A 19,730-nucleotide genomic window follows, 5' to 3' on the forward strand; every position below is an offset into this window, starting at 1 on the left:
ACATAAACCAACTGGCTATCCTTCCCCTTCTGGTGCTACGTGACTTTATCCCTTATGCTCTTATATTCTCCTTCCATTCTCTGTAAACATTGTATAAGAACTATTACATCCCTTCTAAAATATGTAGTATAAATAATTTAAAATCACAACATAAAATACTTTGTAAGTTTTGTAGCTGAATTCCTGTCTGTTATTACTAACTCATTACGGCTTTAACCAGATAAAAAATATATAGATTATTTATCATAGGGGACGCTAAATCCGTAGGGTTATACAGCGCATGTGGGGGGGGGGGGTGGAAGGTATAAATATCGAAGAAGCTGATTGCTACAGTTACTTGCTTAGCTACCATTACACGAGTGCTCAGTCCTTGATCCCATTACGTGACTGTAATCTTGTTACCACCGTCCACAAAATAGGTTATGGGGTGCGTAATAAGGCTAATATTATTATTATTATAATCAAAAAGAAGCGCTAAGCCACAAGGACTATACAGCAATAAGGCTAATAACATCCTTGCTTCAGTCTTCCACATTCTCTCCTTCATGGGTGACCCTATTCATTCCTTCATGGGTGACCCTATTCATTCATTTATGAGTGACCTTATTCATTCCTTCAAGGAATATGAGGCAGGTAAATAAACCAAAAAAGTCGCCATTTGAACAATTTATTAACCCTACTTCATGAGTTACTTATTGCCGTCAAAGACAATTCACATAAACAGAGTCACAGTGATTTTTAACCTAACGTCGTATGCAAATAAGTAACGATTTACCTTTCACAAATGTTGGAAAGTAACTCTTATTAGCATAAAAGATACGGTCGAAAACCACTGATCCTGTGACATATACAGATTTGTTTTCAAGTCAGAATCTCTGAAGGCAATGTTATTAAAAACCCAGCACGAACAAAAGTTATAAATACAAGTAGTCACCTTCAAACATTGTTTACAATTGATGAAAAGAGTCAACCGAGTCAACAAAAGTTATAAATACAAGTAGTCATCTTCAAACATTGTTTACAATTGATGAAAAGAGTCAACCGAGTCAACAAAAGTTATAAATACAAGTAGTCACCTTCAAACATTGTTTACAATTGATGAAAAGAGTCAACCGAGTCAAACAAGGATCCAAATGTCTTACTGGCGACGATAGCAGAAGAGAAAACAGGTTATAGAAGCTTTTATTGAGACAAACATTCCATGTGGATGAGCCTCATCAGGTCGTGATAAAACCCAACACGGTGAAATGTCTTCCCACTAGTAGCTAGTGTTACAACTTGTAATTTCTCCACAAGAGTCAAACAAAGATATAAGGATTTTCTGTGCAGGTAAATTAGATGTGCAGAGGATAAATGAAGGATGGGGAGGAGGGGAGCGGCTGATTGTGAGGCCATGATGGCGAGTCCAGCATTGCTTCCACACACACAGCCATGATAATACTGTCTTCTTCACATAAAACGTGGAAAAGTGTGTTGTGATTTTTGAGTGTGAGTGTGTGTGTGTGTGTGTGTGAGTGTGAGCATTAATGTCCTATTTTGAATATTCCGTGTTTGTGTGGGCGCCAAACACACACACAGCAATCCACTCTCAACCAGCTTAACAGAATGATTCACATCTCCATTTTTAAACACTGATGCCATAGCCGGGTTCTGACACATACTCCTGTCTGGGAGGACGGAGGATTGAGCCTCATGCATTACACTTTACTAAATTTATCCGAGACAGAAGACAATAAATCAAAGCGCTCTATGAGTTCCAATACAACACACACATGCCTCGTTTAACAAGTCACTCTTTCAGCATGTCACTAAGTCTGAAAAATCTTTGTAAAATACGTTGCGTGTGACAGGAAATTTTCGTGGGACATCTTATGGAGATGAGTCAATAAAAGAGGAAGGGCCGGTGAAATTAGGGATCGATCCTGACAGACAACTATGGCTGTATAAAATGTGAAAAATACGAAACAAAAATCCAGACGAGGGAACCTGAGAGTTCATGTTGTTCCCATTTTTTAGAGGAAAGACAAGAATTCCAATTGTTGACCGTCAACAACAGAAACGAATAGTATAGAGAAGAGAAAGAGCAAAAATAGAAGACTTGGGTTGGTGCTCCTCTTGACGGGGGAGCTGCTGTTTAGATACATCCACCATCTTGTTTGTAGTGACTGCTTTACTCAATATTACATTTTCCACCGCAGTTAAGCTGCTCTTGTGAGAACCTCTATGCACACACGAGTTTAAGAAGATAAAACGTCAACAGTTTTTATCATTTGAGAACGAATGAAGAGGTTAAATTAATTTTAAACGTCAGTCATTACCGTGCTATGGCTAAGCTAGGAACAACACACACGACAGTACACTCAGAAAAACACTGAGCTTGGACCTCTTAATATCATGTGTGCTTTCTTGATAGTACAGTCAGCTGGTGAGCCATAGTATTACACACACACACACATACACACACAAGCACATAAACACGCACACACGTACAGAACCCACACATATATACACAACCCCACACGTACTCAGGGCTTCAGAATTCAGGTGTTTTTAAGTTGAGAATTGACATGATCAGCTTCTTAAATTCTTGCTCAGATGGAATCTATGAATTACGTGAAGCATAAAACTAGTAAAAAAGTATATTTGTAACAGATTTTTACGTACAGGAAAAAGGTAACTTTAAGGGTTGATGATATAAGAGGTTACCAGTTTAGGCTAGGCTGCATAGGTGAAATTATGCCAATTCACTAGTGCCGTTAAGAAACTTGGAATTGTTGGATCCAATGCATTAGCTGGAGAATGCATCTTCTGGTCGGTTTCAAACCCTAAATGTCTGGATTAATCCTCTGCAATGTGTTATCTTACCGAGTTTATTAAAAGTTGTGAGGCATTTTTTTCCCCAATTAATCGAGAATACAACTGGATCAGCTTCAGACTTATTACCAATGCGTTTTGCTCTGAATATACATTGTTACTGCTCTTTTTAAGGCCTAATTTACCAATTTTACTGAAGAAATAGTGATAACGAGCCGTGTAATAACTAGGAAAAGCCTCTTCCAATTGGCTTTAAACTTTCAAAGGTAGTGAATCTTAGTGAAAAAAAAAAATCAGATTAGTTTCGAGCTGTGTAGGTGCCAATTTTATTATTATTTTTAAAGAAACTGAGATATTGGTTTCCATGAGATAATTTCTGAATGCTTTCTCTGTCCCTCTTCAAATGCGATATTTAACCTGCATTAAAAACTTATGCTGGGTTGTGTCCTGTTTCCAGGTGGCTGGATTTATACTGGATAGCGAGGAATATTTTCCTTAAATCACACAGCTGCTGGAATAAGACAAATATTAATATTTTTTTTTTGCAGATATATTTGAGGCACTAATAAACAAAATCGTGAAATATGTACCATATTTGTCCATTTTTTTTTTTTAGATTTTAAGAGAGGAGTAACTGCAACAATCTTATCTGTACTACACTAATGTGACCAGACACTGGACTGGCTTATGTCGGTTCAAGTCGGACCGAAACGTCGTAATTAGTTTTTTCCTCCGAAGTGCAGATTTGTATATGATCTTATAGATGGGTTGGAGGTAAGACTAGGTATTTACTGTGTTAAGTCTGGTTGGGGCCTCAAAGAGGCTGATCACGTCAACTAGGCAGTATAAAGGTTAAATGAGAACACTTACAAAACCATCATAAACAACACTTAAACGAATAACGAAAACACTGCAGGTGTACGTCAATCATTCAGAAGTGTTAAGCAAAGCTGTGGATCTCACACTTCTCACTCACACATGAATCTATGTTACAGTATCCATTAAAAGAGTAAAAATTTTTAACTTTCACATTTGATGCAGTTGACTGCACTCAACCTCACCACTGTACCTGGCAAAGTTGCATGATTGCATTGTATGTACAAGGTTTGTCGTTAGATGACAATGAACCTGTCATACTAGCTTTAACATAAGTAACAATATAAATGTTTGCAAATACCTAAAAAGCACAATAAGTCGAGTATTCTCTTCGATTGTTCATACTTGTACATCTACGAAGTTTGGCCTCACTATTTAAGGAGCGAAGTTCACCAGTTTGGAGTTCACGAAGGGTACTGATATTTACTCAGTGCCCAAATGATTCAGTGCCAAAAAATGTTTGCGATAGGCTGGCTAAGAGCGCCAGTGTAATTTTTTATATTTATCATTTTGGTCCGTATTTGGTATTGTATTTAAACACTCCGGTCCTGTTTAAAACAGTTACTATGAAGGAGTTGTGGATCTCGTTAGGAAACTGTTCCCTAACATATACTTCTTAATGGATTTTTATAATAGTTTCTGCATCGGAATCTTTCCTCTGTATTACCAAACTATATTATAATCCAACCCATAAAACGGGGGAAATGTATTGTTCACTATTGTCTATAACGCACATTTTCCGACACATTTTCATTATTACGATACCCACATTAGATCCGTAACACTAAGGCTATTCGCATAAAGTAGCCTAATACTTTATGACATGCTGTAGCTTTAACTTCTCAATTTCACGTTATTAAAGTGAGGGGTGAAGTAGACATCCCGTTGAAGTGACTTAGATATTTGAGCAGCATTGCAACCTCACACCGAGGGTGGACATGATCAGTCTAACAGGTCTACCATATGAAGTTACTCGTCACATCACTTATCTTCACATAGAGCTGATGCCTGTATAAATGAAAACACTTACTAATGATGGTAATACGCGGGAGAACTACGTTAAAGCAAGGGTTGTGGAGTGCCTACACGGACTGAGCTTGTGGACACGGGTAAGGGATGAACTAGAAAGCCTCGTTAGTAACGCTATACTCGTAGTTCGCCCATGTTGGAGTCTTTAGTTGGGCTCTTAGAGGAGGTGGTAGAGGTGTGGGGGGAGGTGAAAGTGAAGGACGTCTGTTTCAATAATGGTTGAGCCTCAGAGCCTTGACAGGGGACCTGAGGGGGTGGTGGGGCCCGCGGCACCGACAGGGTGAGACTAGTGCCACCCTGCTGGCTCTGGTTCTCACACGTGACGATCTTGGCCATACTCCCTCGAGGTAGAGTATGCAGGTGTGACACCCCGTGGGCGGTGCCATAGTGCGCTGTGTGGCTGGGGTAGTCAGCGAACTCTGGCGGAGGTAAATGTGTGGTCTGAGCCATGGGCGTGGGTGGCGGCGCCTTCATCCCTGCCGACCCCATGCGGGCGGCCATGTCAGCTTTAACGGAGAGACTGGGCGTTGGAGGGGTGTGGACGTCACCACTGATGCTATGGGCGGGTGCTAACAAACCTCCATTTTCAGAAACCTTTTTGGCTTCCATACGCGACTTGTCTCTCTGATAATACACACCAGCAAAGATTAAGACGTTGAGGATGAGCAGGGAACACCCGATTGCTATGGTGACGGAGAGTGCTGTGGAGTAGGCAGCAAACCCATCGCTGAGAGACGCGTGGGAACGCATTCCCGTCCTGTTGCTTCCCTCAGCGCTAGACGGCGTCGACTGCAGCACCGCTGACACGTTATACTGCCGCGTCGTGGTCGCCTCCGTCGTAGTCTCCGGCGGGAGGATGACTCTGGGGACGACACTTGGGTTACTGCCGTGTCTCGCTACCACAACATACACAGAAAATAATTTAGATATGCACATCATGAGAGGATCACCTTCTAAAGTTATATATCTACTGTAACAGTTTAAATTGACAGAATAATATCATAAAACACACGAAAATCACTTGATTTTTATTATTTCGAATTTACTCCGTCTGAATCTTCACAATAAGACTCATTAACCTCAACAAACTGAAATTAAATGACGTGAAAACTTTCATCCTCATAATTTTCTTGATATATAATAGCTTATTAAAGGTGAACTGACAACACTCAGTCGTGCAGAAGATAATTTGGAAAAAAAAGAGGTTACCTTTTTTTAAAGTAATTTAATTTTTAAGCCATTTAAAGTCAGTAATATTCAAGGTGTTCAGAAACACAAAGGGGGAGTATTTTTAAATAAAAACTAAGAAAAGGGAAACTAAATATCATTTATCTCTTTTCTAGTATTCAAAGTTTAAGTAAATACTAGTATATTACACACTATACATTAAGACGAGTTATTAATATACTTCGTGGCTGGAACAAGCTACCAAAAAATACGCACTTAGGACTTAGCATGGGCCGGTAGACCTGCCACAGTTCTTGGGGGAGAGAGTAACCTTATGACATTTCGATCCTTCCTGGACCAGTGTCAGTTGTAACTCGAGAATGGTCCAGGGCAGACTGAAATGCGGCTGTTTCGTATACGAGATGTACTACTCGTAAATTAGCTAGCTAAACGGCCATTCGAATAAAGAATCTCGAAGCGGGAGACACCCAAATCAAGAATAAAAAAAAAAAACTTTTCCTATTAATTATATCAAGATTTTTTGTTGAAGGAAGTGTGCTCACAATTTACATTTCACTTCTTAGCTAGTAAGTAGAGACGTGACCCCAGGAAACCTCCCACTTGAGGAGCTTAAGCTGTCAGGAGGTCAGCTGTATTTTCCCTGGCATATAATCAAGCATTGGTGAAGTTATATTCCCAAGTATTCGGCAATCCCAGTGCGACTGCTTGTACTTTTCAGGGGGAACTGGTCCGGAAGAGGTGCCTTGTTCAATTAGGGAACTTGGGGTCATGAACCCTAACATAGTCACAGGCGTTTAGGTTTAGTATTATCTGAGAGGTTAGTTTACGTATAATCCAGACACTAATATCCATCCCAAGTCGAAATCTTAAAAACTGGTGCCTTAGTCCCCTTCACCAACGATATCCTCAGTGCTGAATCAGTGGTGTTACTCATTACATGCTGACGAAAAGAGGAAACTCCCACGGTGATGGGACGTTCAGAAATCATTTCACGTGGAAGAATGGGTGGCCGGGAGGGATGGAATGACTGGGAACAAAGAGACGAACAGTGTATAACTATTAAACAAATTCCTCTGGGATTCACAACTGTTAACTTGCTCTTGCGCTACCGTCCACAGGATGGATATGGGGTGCACAATAAACTAGCCACTTCGGTGGCAAAATCTAATCTAATCTTAACGTGCTGCACAAAGTTAACGTGTCCGAGGTGAGCCTTACAGCAGGGCGATCACCAGTTACTTGACTCATACTGCCAATTCCTCTCATGTTCGTGGAGTAATTTACTGTTTTTTCTTTTGTGAAGTGCACGGCTATGTATACAATTCATATTTTCTTCTGTCGAAACAAAGAAATGGGAGGAGAATGGGAAGAAATAAAGAAGGCAGTTATATACTCTTGAAATATGGAACGATGAGCACCAGCACTGTAATCTTTAAATAAAGACAATAAGAAAACCAGATAGTAGAGTGGATGAAAGAAACCAAGCAATAGTACTGGTGTGTAAGAAACCAAACAATAGCGTGGGTGAGACCAAACAATATCGTGGGTGTGAGACCAAACAGTAGTGTGGGTGTGAGACCAAACAATAGCGTGGGTGTGAGACCAAACAGTAGTGTGGGTGTGAGACCAAACAATAGCGTGGGTGTGAGACCAAACAGTAGTGTGGGTGTGAGACCAAACAGTAGCGTGGGTGTGCAAGACTAGCCACACACAGTATGGCTGCGACAGAACACCTGTGTGACATTGGTTATACATTATGAATATCTTCCTTACATCATCCATCACTAACACTCCACACCCATCTCCACAACATCCATCACTAACACTCCACACCCATCTCCACAACATCCATCACTGACACTCCTCCCCAGCCCCACGCCCCAGGGGGCCCCGGTACCTGGTAACTGGCTCGGACCTGACGTAGCCACGGTAGGAGTTCCAGTCGTTATGGTTCTCCAGGTGATGGTGCGCCTCAGGTGCATCCTTGCCGGCCAGGTGCAGCTGTGGGATCAGCTGCAACCAAAAACTCAGCTGGTGCGACCGATAGTGATCCTTCACGCGAGGCTTCAGGTCTGTACACCACAGGGGGAAAAAAAAAACGTTGTGGATTATAATAACCGAGATAATTTTTTTAGGTATAATTAAACGATGAGAAATTACAATTGTCCTAAAATCTAACAATGTGTCAGGGGCCCAAGACTATTCAACTGCCTCCCAGCATACATAAGGGGGAATACCAAAAGACAGCCAGGCACTGGACAGGCACCTAAAGTCAGTACCTGACTAGCCGGGCTGTGGCTCGTACGTTGGAATGGGTGCAGCCAGCAGTAACAGCCTGGTTGATCAGGCCGTTCCACCATGAGGCCTGGTCACAGACCGGGCCGCGGGGGCGTTGACCCCCGGAACTCTCTCCAGGTAATTACTTAAGATGGCTCAAAAAGATCAGTGACTTTTTCCAGTTATATATTCATGCATATGAATTATATATATATAATATATATCATTATATATATATAATAATATCAGGGAAACCGGCAGGCCGGACTTGAGTCCTGGAGATGGGAAGTACAGTGCCTGCACTCTGAAGGAGGGGTGTTAATGTTGCAGTTTAAAAACTGTAGTGTAAAGCACCCTTCTGGCAAGACAGTGATGGAGTGAATGATGGTGAAAGTTTTTCTTTTTCGGGCCACCCTGCCTTGGTGGGAATCGGCCAGTGTGATAAAAAAAAAAAAAAATATATACAGTATATATATATATATATATATATATATATATATATATATATATATATATATATATATATATATATATATATATATCGTGCCGAATAGGTAAAACTTGCGATTTTGGCTTAAATAGCAACGCTCTTCTTGCCGAATAAGGCAACCGAAAATTTGGGTATGCAATAATTTCACAAAAATCCTTCTGAACCTAACGAAAAAATACATTTCATTGTGTTTATTATTATAAACTTGTCTAAAATATATTTAGTTGCAATAGGCTAAATTAAACTGCGCTTGTTATAATAAGGTTAGGTAAGTTTTCTAAGGTTCTTTTGGTACAAAATTATTAATTTTTACATTAACATAAATAAAAAAAATATCTTTAAACGTATAAGAGAAAATTTTGGAAAAGGACTTAATTTTAAATGAATTTTTGCTAAATGACCAGCTTTACCGCAGGAAATAGCAAACAAGAGGACTCCACTAGCAATAGTGAGGATATATTACCAAAAACAACTGGTGGGAGCTCCATTGTTGGTGCTAGGGAGGATAGAAATAAGACAGGGAAACATGCACCAACAGGAAATACAGTCACAGAAACCCAAGGCAAACGGAAACCAAGCCTGTGCACATACTATGCACTCGGTATCTGCTGGCATGGGAAATCTGGAAAAACAGATGGGACGTGCAACTATGATCACCCTAGAAAATGCCATGCCCATATGACAACAGGAAAATGCAAACTCCCTTCCTGTAAACTTTTTCACCCTGAACTGTGTACCTCTTCAGTACAGGAAAGACTGTGCTATAACTTAAATTGCCAGGCATACCATCTAAAGGGGACAAAAAGATAAAAAACATCTAGGCCATGGGAAAACCTGGGTAGCCACAGCCATTCAAGAGGGAGAGGTTTTTTAGTGCCAGGAAGGAAAAAAAACTGGCAGGAAATGGCAGAAATCGTACACCAAATCCAGTCATTCCTGGAGTGGAACCACAGTCGATAGCCTCCACTCCAAACCAACAGATACAGATACTAATGCCGGAAAAAAAATCCCCCCCCCCAGTACCAACAATACCACCAGTCCGATAACATTCTTCTTTGCAAATATACAGGGTCTAAAGCCAGCAACAAACAACAAAATACCTTTCATCCGTGGACTGCTTGCAGAGGCAAAGGCAATGTTCGCGGCTTTCACTGAGACCCACATAAAGGATCACTTGGACAACGAAATATGGATCCCAGGTTACAACCTATACAGATGTGACAGAGTGAACAGGCAAAAGGGGGGGGGGGGGTTGGCCTGTACATTGCAGAGTCACTTGTTTGCACAGAACTGCATAATGCCTCAAATGATGTAGTGGAAGTTTTAGCAGTAAAGGTCGAGAACCAAAACATAGTCATTGTGGTAGTCTACAAGCCTCCGGATGCAACATCCCAGCAATTCCAGGAACAGCTGTTAAAAATTGACCACTGTCTGGAAAATCTTCCAGCTCCTGCACCCAACATCTTGCTCCTGGGGGATTTCAACTTAAGGCACCTAAAATGGAGGAATATAGCAAATAATATTGTTGCAATAATAATACCAGGAGGCAGCTCTGATGAAAACTCACACTCACACGAGCTTTTAAATCTCTGCACAAAATTCAATTTAAACCAGCAAATAATAGAGCCTACTAGACTGGAGAATACACTAGACCTCATCTTCACTAACAATGATGATCTGATAAGAAATGTCACCATATCAAAAACAATATACTCAGATCACAACATAATTGAGGTTCAGACATGTATGCGTGGAGCCCCAGACCGACATAATGAGACTAGTCACGAGGAAGCATTCACCAAATTCAACTTCAATAACAAAAACATAAAGTGGGACCAAGTAAACCAAGTCCTAACCGATATAAGCTGGGAAGATATACTAAGCAACACAGACCCCAACTTATGCCTAGAACAGATTAACTCGGTGGCACTCGATGTATGCACAAGGCTTAATTTTTACAGTGGGCTAGAAGAAGATAAATTATGTAACATCACAGTCACTAGTGAGATGGTTGTGAGGCAGATAGACAGACTGAAGCAAAATAAGTCGCCGGGTCCTGATGAGGTTTTTTCAAGGGTTCTTAAGGAATGCAAAATGGAACTCTGTGAACCATTAACTAATATTTTTAATTTATCTCTTCAAACAGGTGTAGTGTCTGATATGTGGAAGATGGCTAATGTAACTCCTATTTTTAAAACAGGGGACAAGTCGTTACCGTCAAATTACCGCCCAATAAGCCTGACCTCAATTGTAGGCAAATTACTAGAGTCAATTATAGCTGAGATTATAAGAAGCCATCTCGATAAGCATAGCTTGATTAATGATACTCAGCATGGATTCACAAGAGGCCGGTCTTGTCTAACTAATTTATTAACTTTCTTCAGTAAAGCTTTTGAGGCTGTTGACCACAATAAAGAATTTGATATTATTTACTTAGATTTTAGTAAGGCTTTTGATAGAGTTCCGCACCATAGACTGTTAAAGAAAGTGGCAGCCCATGGCATTGGGGGAAAAGTGCTCTCGTGGATCGAGTCATGGCTCACTGACAGGAAGCAGAGAGTGTCCATAAATGGGGTTAAATCCGAGTGGGGATCTGTAACAAGTGGCGTTCCACAGGGATCAGTCTTGGGCCCGTTGTTGTTTATAATATATATCAATGATCTTGATGAGGGAATTACTAGTGATATGAGCAAATTCGCCGATGACACAAAGATAGGTAGGATAATTGATTCAAACGTAGATGTTAGGGAACTTCAGGAGGATTTAAACAAACTCTATTCTTGGTCAGAAAAGTGGCAGATGCAGTTCAATGTAGATAAGTGCAAGGTTCTGAAGCTTGGGAGTGCCCATAACCCTAGTACTTATAAACTAAATGATGTAGAACTTAGCCATACAGATTGCGAAAAGGACTTGGGGGTTATGGTGAGCAGCAACCTTAAACCAAGACAGCAATGCCTAAGCGTACGTAATAAGGCAAATAGATTACTGGGATTTATATCAAGAAGTGTAAGCAACAGAAGTCCAGAGGTCATACTGCAGCTTTATACATCATTAGTAAGGCCTCACCTTGATTATGCAGCTCAGTTCTGGTCTCCGTATTACAAAGTGGACATAAATTCGTTAGAAAACATTCAGCGTAGGATGACTAAATTAATACATAGCATCAGAAATCTTCCTTATGAAGAAAGATTGAAGACTCTTAAGTTACATTCACTTGTTAGACGAAGAATGAGGGGAGACCTGATCGAAGTGTATAAGTGGAAGATAGGTATTAATAAAGGGGATATTAATAAGGTCTTGAGGATGTCTCTCCAAGAGAGAACCCGCAGTAATGGATTTAAATTAGATAAGTTTAGATTTAGAAAGGACATAGGAAAGTATTGGTTTGGAAATAGGGTAGTTGATGAGTGGAACAGTCTACCTAGTTGGGTTATTGAGGCTAGGACTTTGGGTAGTTTCAAATCTAGGTTGGATAAGTACATGAGTGGGAAGGGTTGGATTTGAGTGGGACTTTCACATCAGAGCTTATTTCTTGGGTAGCATTGAAAATCGGGTTGGGTAAATGTTTTGTTAGTGGGATGAATTGTAAAGGACCTGCCTAGTATGGGCCAGCAGGCCTCCTGCAGTGTTCCTCCTTTCTTATGTTCTTATGTATTCCTCTAAGAAAAAGGAGGAGTAGATGTAAAATAGAAAGAGACAGGCGCTCCCTTTACAGGCGACGGAAAAGAATAACAGAGCGGCTAAAAGAGGTCAATATATCTGAAATGCGTAGGGAGACACTGGTCAGAGAAATAGCAAGCATCGAACTTAAGCTAAAAGAATCCTTTAGGAGTCAGGAATCGCGGGAAGAACTAAAAGCCATAAATGAAATCGAAAGAAACCCAAAGTATTTCTTCTCCTATGCCAAGTCAAAATCGAGAACAACATCCAGTATTGGGCCCCTACTTAAACAAGATGGGTCCTACACAGATGACAACAAGGAAATGAGTGAGCTACTCAAGTCCCAATATGACTCAGTTTTTAGCAAGCCGCTAACCAGACTGAGAGTCGAAGATCAAAATGAATTTTTTATGAGAGAGCCACAAAATTTGATTAACACAAGCCTATCCGATGTTATCCTGACGCCAAATGACTTCGAACAGGCGATAAATGACATGCCCATGCACTCTGCCCCAGGGCCAGACTCATGGAACTCTGTGTTCATCAAGAACTGCAAGAAGCCCCTATCACGAGCCTTTTCCATCCTATGGAGAGGGAGCATGGACACGGGGGTCGTCCCACAGTTACTAAAAACAACAGACATAGCCCCACTCCACAAAGGGGGCAGTAAAACAACAGCAAAGAACTACAGACCAATAGCACTAACATCCCATACCATAAAAATCTTTGAAAGGGTCCTAAGAAGCAAGATCACCACCCGTCTAGAAACCCATCAGTTACACAACCCAGGGCAACATGGGTTTAGAACAGGTCGCTCCTGTCTGTCTCAACTATTGGATCACTACGACAAGGTCCTAAATGCACTAGAAGACAAAAAGAATGCAGATGTAATATATACAGACTTTGCAAAAGCCTTCGAGAAGTGTGACCATGGCGTAATAGCGCACAAAATGCGTGCTAAAGGAATAACAGGAAAAGTCGGTCGATGGATCTATAATTTCCTCACTAACAGAACACAGAGAGTAGTCGTCAACAGAGTAAAGTCCGAGGCAGCTACGGTGAAAAGCTCTGTTCCACAAGGCACAGTACTCGCTCCCATCTTGTTCCTCATCCTCATATCCGACATAGACAAGGATGTCAGCCACAGCACCGTGTCTTCCTTTGCAGATGATACCCGAATCTGCATGACAGTGTCTTCCATTGCAGACACTGCAAGGCTCCAGGCGGACATCAACCAAATCTTTCAGTGGGCTGCAGAAAACAATATGAAGTTCAACGATGAGAAATTTCAATTACTCAGATATGGTAAACATGAGGAAATTAAATCTTCATCAGAGTACAAAACAAATTCTGGCCACAAAATAGAGCGAAACACCAACGTCAAAGACCTGGGAGTGATCATGTCGGAGGATCTCACCTTCAAGGACCATAACATTGTATCAATCGCATCTGCTAGAAAAATGACAGGATGGATAATGAGAACCTTCAAAACTAGGGAGGCCAAGCCCATGATGACACTCTTCAGGTCACTTGTTCTATCTAGGCTGGAATATTGCTGCACACTAACAGCACCTTTCAAGGCAGGTGAAATTGCCGACCTAGAAAATGTACAGAGAACTTTCACGGCGCGCATAACGGAGATAAAACACCAATTACTGGGAGCGCTTGAGGTTCCTAAACCTGTATTCCCTGGAACGCAGGAGGGAGAGATACATGATTATATACACCTGGAAAATCCTAGAGGGACTAGTACCGAACTTGCACACGAAAATCACTCACTACGAAAGCAAAAGACTTGGCAGACGATGCAACATCCCCCCAATGAAAAGCAGGGGTGTCACTAGCACGTTAAGAGACCATACAATAAGTGTCAGGGGCCCGAGACTGTTCAACTGCCTCCCAGCACACATAAGGGGGATTACCAACAGACCCCTGGCAGTCTTCAAGCTGGCACTGGACAAGCACTTGAAGTCAGTTCCTGATCAGCTGGGCTGTGGCTCGTACGTTGGTTTGCGTGCTGCCAGCAGCAACAGCCTGGTTGATCAGGCTCTGATCCACCAGGAGGTCTGGTCACAGACCGGGCCGCGGGGGCGTTGACTCCCGGAACTCTCTCCAGGTAAACTCCAGGTTTACCTATTCGGCACGACATATATATATATATCACGTCAGTATTGTGTACCGACACAATAACATCAAAGAATCTTGGTATGGAGGACATATTCTACAACTCAACTGCTGACCTCTGGCCCACTTCATGGGTCTGATCTACGTCAACCAGTGGGCCCCGCCCATCTGTGATAATATCTTCACCTGCTGCACATATATGATTTCACTATGTCTCTACCCTCATGCCTCAACATTAGACTGCTAAAGCAAGTTACACAGGTGAAACATATGACGCTGGTGAGGGGCTCTTGATCTAGGGAATTGGATCTGTGCTCCAGTTCCGTGAATTGAGCCTGAATACCTTCCATCCCTCCCCCCCCACATGCGTTGTATAATCCTAAGGGTTTAGCGCTCCCAAATGATTATAATAATTATAGTCGTCAGTAATGCCTTCAATATAATCATTTAAGTTGAATAATAAAGGAACCATGCAGCAGGCCTACTGGCGCATGCTGGTAGATCATCCAGTCAACTATCAACTACACTGTCCAACACATACCAGGAGTAAGAAAACATCAACCAAACTTAGAAAGGTGTATGGACACAATGTCAGTACAGCTGCATTATAAAGTCAGAGAAACTGATTCCCTTCCAATGAGTTTTAGACACAAATAACTCGTACATAGAAACTTATAACGACGTTTCGGTCCGACTTTGACCATTAACTAGTCACACACAAGCGCGAAGGGAAGGGAGTCAGTATATATACGAGAGAGGCGAGGCCGGGAGAACGCAAGGAGGTAATAATAATAATATCTATTTCTACAAGTACATGTACAAGGTAGACAGAGATCGCTGACGTCATTGACATACTATATAGAAAGCCGCTTATTTTGCAGAGCATTTCGGGCACATTAAGTCAGTTTTGTACCACGATGCGACCCACACCAGTCGACTATTACCCAGATACCCATTTTGCTGATGGGTGAACAGACAACCAGTGTAAAGAAACATGCCCAATGTTTTTACCCTCTCTGGGAATCGAACCCAGACTTCGCCGTGTGAAGCGAGAGCTTCAGCCACCAGGTGGTAGAGGCAGTGTTGGTGGTCGTCATGGTAGCAGCAGAAGCAATAGTGGTGGTAGGTTCTAGTTTCGCATCAATGAACGTAGCGCGTTAAAAAAAAGAAAAACAAGGAATCAAATTATTCATATTCTCATTTGTAAACAAATCTAAAATATATTTAGTTGGATTAGGCTAAAATAAATTGTTCTTGTTATAAGGTCAGGTAAGTTTTCTAAGATTCTTTTGGTTCATTATTGGATTATTTTATAATCAAGTCAGAGTTAAACTGGAAAGTTCTCACAGCTGCATGCAGCGCTGTATAGCCCTTGTGGTTTAGCGCTTCTTTTTGATTATAAAAATAATCCAACAGTTGCAGGTTGTGTGAAAGGTAGGTATAGGGAGGGGCAGGGGTGTTCCTGGGCAGGGGGTTAGTGGAAGTAGGGAGACGAGTGCAAAAGTAAACTTTAAACCGGTGGAATAGGTTAGTTTCCCCTCATTATCAGAAAATGCGGATGTTACTGTTGTTAGTAAATTTAGGCTAGACTTCCCTAAAAAAAAAAAAAAAAAAAAAAAAAAAAAAAAAAAAAAAGACATGAAATAGCAAAAAATATCCTTGACTGGATATATTAATAATGGTGATGTATACATAGGTGTGGGTCGTGAGGTATACATGAGTTTGGGTCATGAGGTTTACATGGGTGTGGGTCGTGAGGTATACGTGAGTTTGGGTCATGAGGTTTACATGGGTGTGGGTCGTGAGGTATACACGTTTGGGTCATGAAATACCCTGGAAAAGCGGACGATTATTTCTAGTAGTAGTAGTATACATCTAGAAGTATACATCTAGAAGTATACATCTAGAAGTATACATCTAGAAGTATACATCTAAAAGTATACATGCAGAAATCCAAGCCTGTGGAAACTATGGAAAATTACATTTACCTGGATGAATCTCATTACATACATACAAGTAAATGGTAACAAATATGATTATTATTTATCAAAGTTACAGAGACAAGTAGGAATTTTTAGGACACCTAGGTGGCAAAAATGTCCCCCTTCGATACCTACCATCTATCTGTCCACAAGTTGCTCTAGACCTATATTAATTGCAAATGAAATGTTTATACACACCGGGAATTCTGGTAAAATTATAATTTTTGTGGACTGTATATTAAAATTAATAAATGATTACATATACACATTTATATAACAGAAGGAGAATTTATAATCATAACACTCACCAATTAGTCTGGAGATTACTGTGTATAATACTCAAAACCCTCCCTCTAACTAAATTTATGATGATAATACTGGCCAGAATTACAAACATAATTTAGATAGCTTATCTGAGGTTCCTGGAGCTGTCCTGTACATCGATTTAATGCTCAAATTTTGCAGAAATGCACATCCAACAATTTCAGCTCCTATTTGAGAGGTGTAAGCCCAATATAACCTCTAGAGCGACGAAAATTCTTATTTTCACTAACGTTTTCTTGGCTCATTCAAAAACACAATGGCGAGTCCTCTGCGCAGGCGCAGAGCTTCCCATTTTTTATAATATATTTTTTATTAAATACAATATAAACCATCAATTTACATATAAAATACTGTATTTCCGTAAATATATACAATATTTTCCACAGAAACAAGAACGTCATATCGTGTGAAGCAGATCGTCCCACCAAAGGCAGAGGGCTGACGCTCATTTGTATAACGAATTTAAAGGTAATTTTTAGCCAGAGAGACAACGTTAGTTGGTGACTTTAATGCTCCTAGCATAAACTGAAGCCTAAAATATACTAGAGCATAAAATAAACCGGAGCCTAAAATAAACTGAAGCCTAACAAACTGAAGAATAACAAGGCACAATACCGAGCGGGTTGTATATAAACTGAAGCCTAACATAAACTGGAGCCTAACGTAAACTGGAGCCTAACGTAAACTGGAGCCTAACGTAAACTGGAGCCTAACGTAAACTGGAGCCTAACGTAAACTGAAGCCTAACAAAATGAAGCCTAAGAAAGAGGAGCACAACCAGGGGCCCGGGAGGCCGCCAGACCCACCATGAATGACGACAAATCAATCATCAATTCGACTACTCTAAGCAACAATATTTTTGACTTAGTTCTGATCACATAATGTGACATTACATAATCACGTGAAGCTTGAGTCTCATGATATACCAGATACAAAATAATACTATGACCATTCTAAAATACAGAGATGCATGTGTAACAGAGAATAAATGTCGAACAGATTAAAAAAATCGAAATTCTGAAAAGACTGACATACCAAGAAAGATAAAATTTAAAAAAAAAATAAGAATATCTAGGCTTGTTTGATGGGATAAACAAGTCCGGTCATAGACAGGAAAGCAAATGTAATGGATATAAGAATTATAACCTGACTAATACACTAAGACCATAATAACTACACATACTTAGAGAGAAAAAAAACAAACTAGAAATGTTCATATACTTTGAAAAAACCAAGAAAAAAATAAAAACAGTTAAACAAAACCATGAAAAAAATGCACAGAGAATTTTCAAGTGCATCACGAGAGGAAAAAAGTAAAGTAACAATAGTACTTTTAACTAGGAATAACAACAGAATAACAGAGAATGAACCAATATTCAACACATTTATTTATTTTTTTTTATTTAATTCATTTTAAGCGCTAGACCCATGTGGGTCATTCAGCGCAAGACGTAATAGAGGCTCGATCCTCCGTCTGCTGAGCGCCAGACAGACGCGCTTCCTATTTGTACTCACCTATATCTAATACTCAACACAACCTTCTGGTCTGTATTTATAGGTGAATATGACGCCAGGGTCCTCAAAACTCGTTTATTTTTTCCGAGGCCTGACACTATTTTGGAGCCTTGACATAATAAAATACTTGGGGAGAGTTAATATTAGCAAATTTAATAGACTAGATGAATTAACTACTAGTGATAAAAAATGTGGCTATCTAGTCACTTACCACTAACAGGGAGAGAGCCTTCTGTTTTTCTGTTCTTGACTCAGACACCTAAATACAAAACAGTGCTTAATCTAGATCGAAGTAGATAATTCTTCTCAGCAGATGGAGTAGGTGTGACCTAACAAAGCTCCCATGATGTCTGTCTCACCCATGTACTCCCGTGTACGAGGTGAATGATAGTGGGAGTGTCAATGACGAAAATCCTGTCTCTTAGATAATACACGATAGTTCTTAATCTAAACAGAAGCAGGTAGTTCTCAGTAGATAGCTTGGTTGTGAACTAACACAGCCCCCATGCTGTCTCACCCATGTACTCCCATGTATAAGGTGGTGAAAGATGGTGGAAGCATCACTGTCGACAATCCTGTCTCCTATCCTCTTTAGGTCGACGATTTGTTTTTCCTGGAATCACGTCAATGGTGTCAGACTAAAGAGGAGCAGCAATGAGGGTGTTGTCCACATAATCAATGGAGTGTGCTCCGGGGGTGACACCTGTGACTTGCTTGTTGATGTCGTGAATGCAGAAGACTCTCACAGAGGCGTGATGGAAGACTACCGTATATTAATCACCCTCACAGCACTGACATAGGTCACAGGTTATACTCATATCTGAATCACGCCTTCCAATTGTGTTGAGGGTCGTTAGTAAACAAGCTTTGGCTCATTAGCCTCACATCAAAGAGATACTCCCTGTCCTTATCCTAGTACATGGCACAGTAATTGGTTGAATGAGTTCAGGGAAATTGCGTCGTTATCGTTTTTACTTATATTTTTCGTACTTGGTTCTTATTTTCCTCTTAGGTGCCTGATCTACTGACTTATAGTAGCTGGCTCAGTGGCTTACGCACTGGCCTGGAATTTTATGACTCGCTCGCCGTGGGTTCTAACCCCACCCGTACCTTGGTTTGATTGACTTATATCTCTGATATCAAACTGGCATAGAAATAAGAAAAATAAAATATTTAAAGAAATGTTTGAATTAAGGAAAAACCTGTTAAAAAATCCCAGGGGCGGAAAATTGAAATAAAATACTTAAATAGGCTAAAATGAGGCATAAATATATATTACAGCCTAAAAAGGTATAAAATACTAATTGAATTTTCATTTTTCGTTCCCTCCCCAGAAAAAATAAAACGTGAAAAATGGAAAACCTCTCTGAAAATTATTAGACAAAATATATATCAGACTTGGCAGACGATGCACCATCCCCCCAATGAAAAGCAGGGGTGTCACTAGCACG

General features: G+C 40.5%; 1 protein-coding gene across 4 annotated transcripts in view; it reads right to left on the bottom strand.

Annotated features, from left to right (window-relative positions):
- Positions 1-651: 651 nt before the first annotated feature.
- The window catches only part of LOC128703825 (neuroligin-2), a 446,601-nt gene continuing 427,522 nt past the window's right edge, over positions 652-19,730 (bottom strand). For 2 of the 4 annotated variants that reach the window (XM_070103745.1, XM_070103744.1), the window contains exons 9-10: positions 7,805-7,979; positions 652-5,581 (exon numbers count right to left, since the gene is read on the bottom strand). In XM_070103745.1, the coding sequence (XP_069959846.1) occupies positions 4,834-5,581; positions 7,805-7,979 (923 nt within the window). In that variant the 3' untranslated portion in view covers positions 652-4,833. The remainder of the gene's footprint in view (positions 5,582-7,804; positions 7,980-19,730) is intronic. The other 2 variants (XR_011394466.1, XM_070103747.1) reach the window with 2 other exon arrangements.

Source organism: Cherax quadricarinatus, chromosome 87 (assembly GCF_038502225.1).
Source record: "Cherax quadricarinatus isolate ZL_2023a chromosome 87, ASM3850222v1, whole genome shotgun sequence".
Taxonomy (NCBI): domain Eukaryota; kingdom Metazoa; phylum Arthropoda; class Malacostraca; order Decapoda; family Parastacidae; genus Cherax; species Cherax quadricarinatus.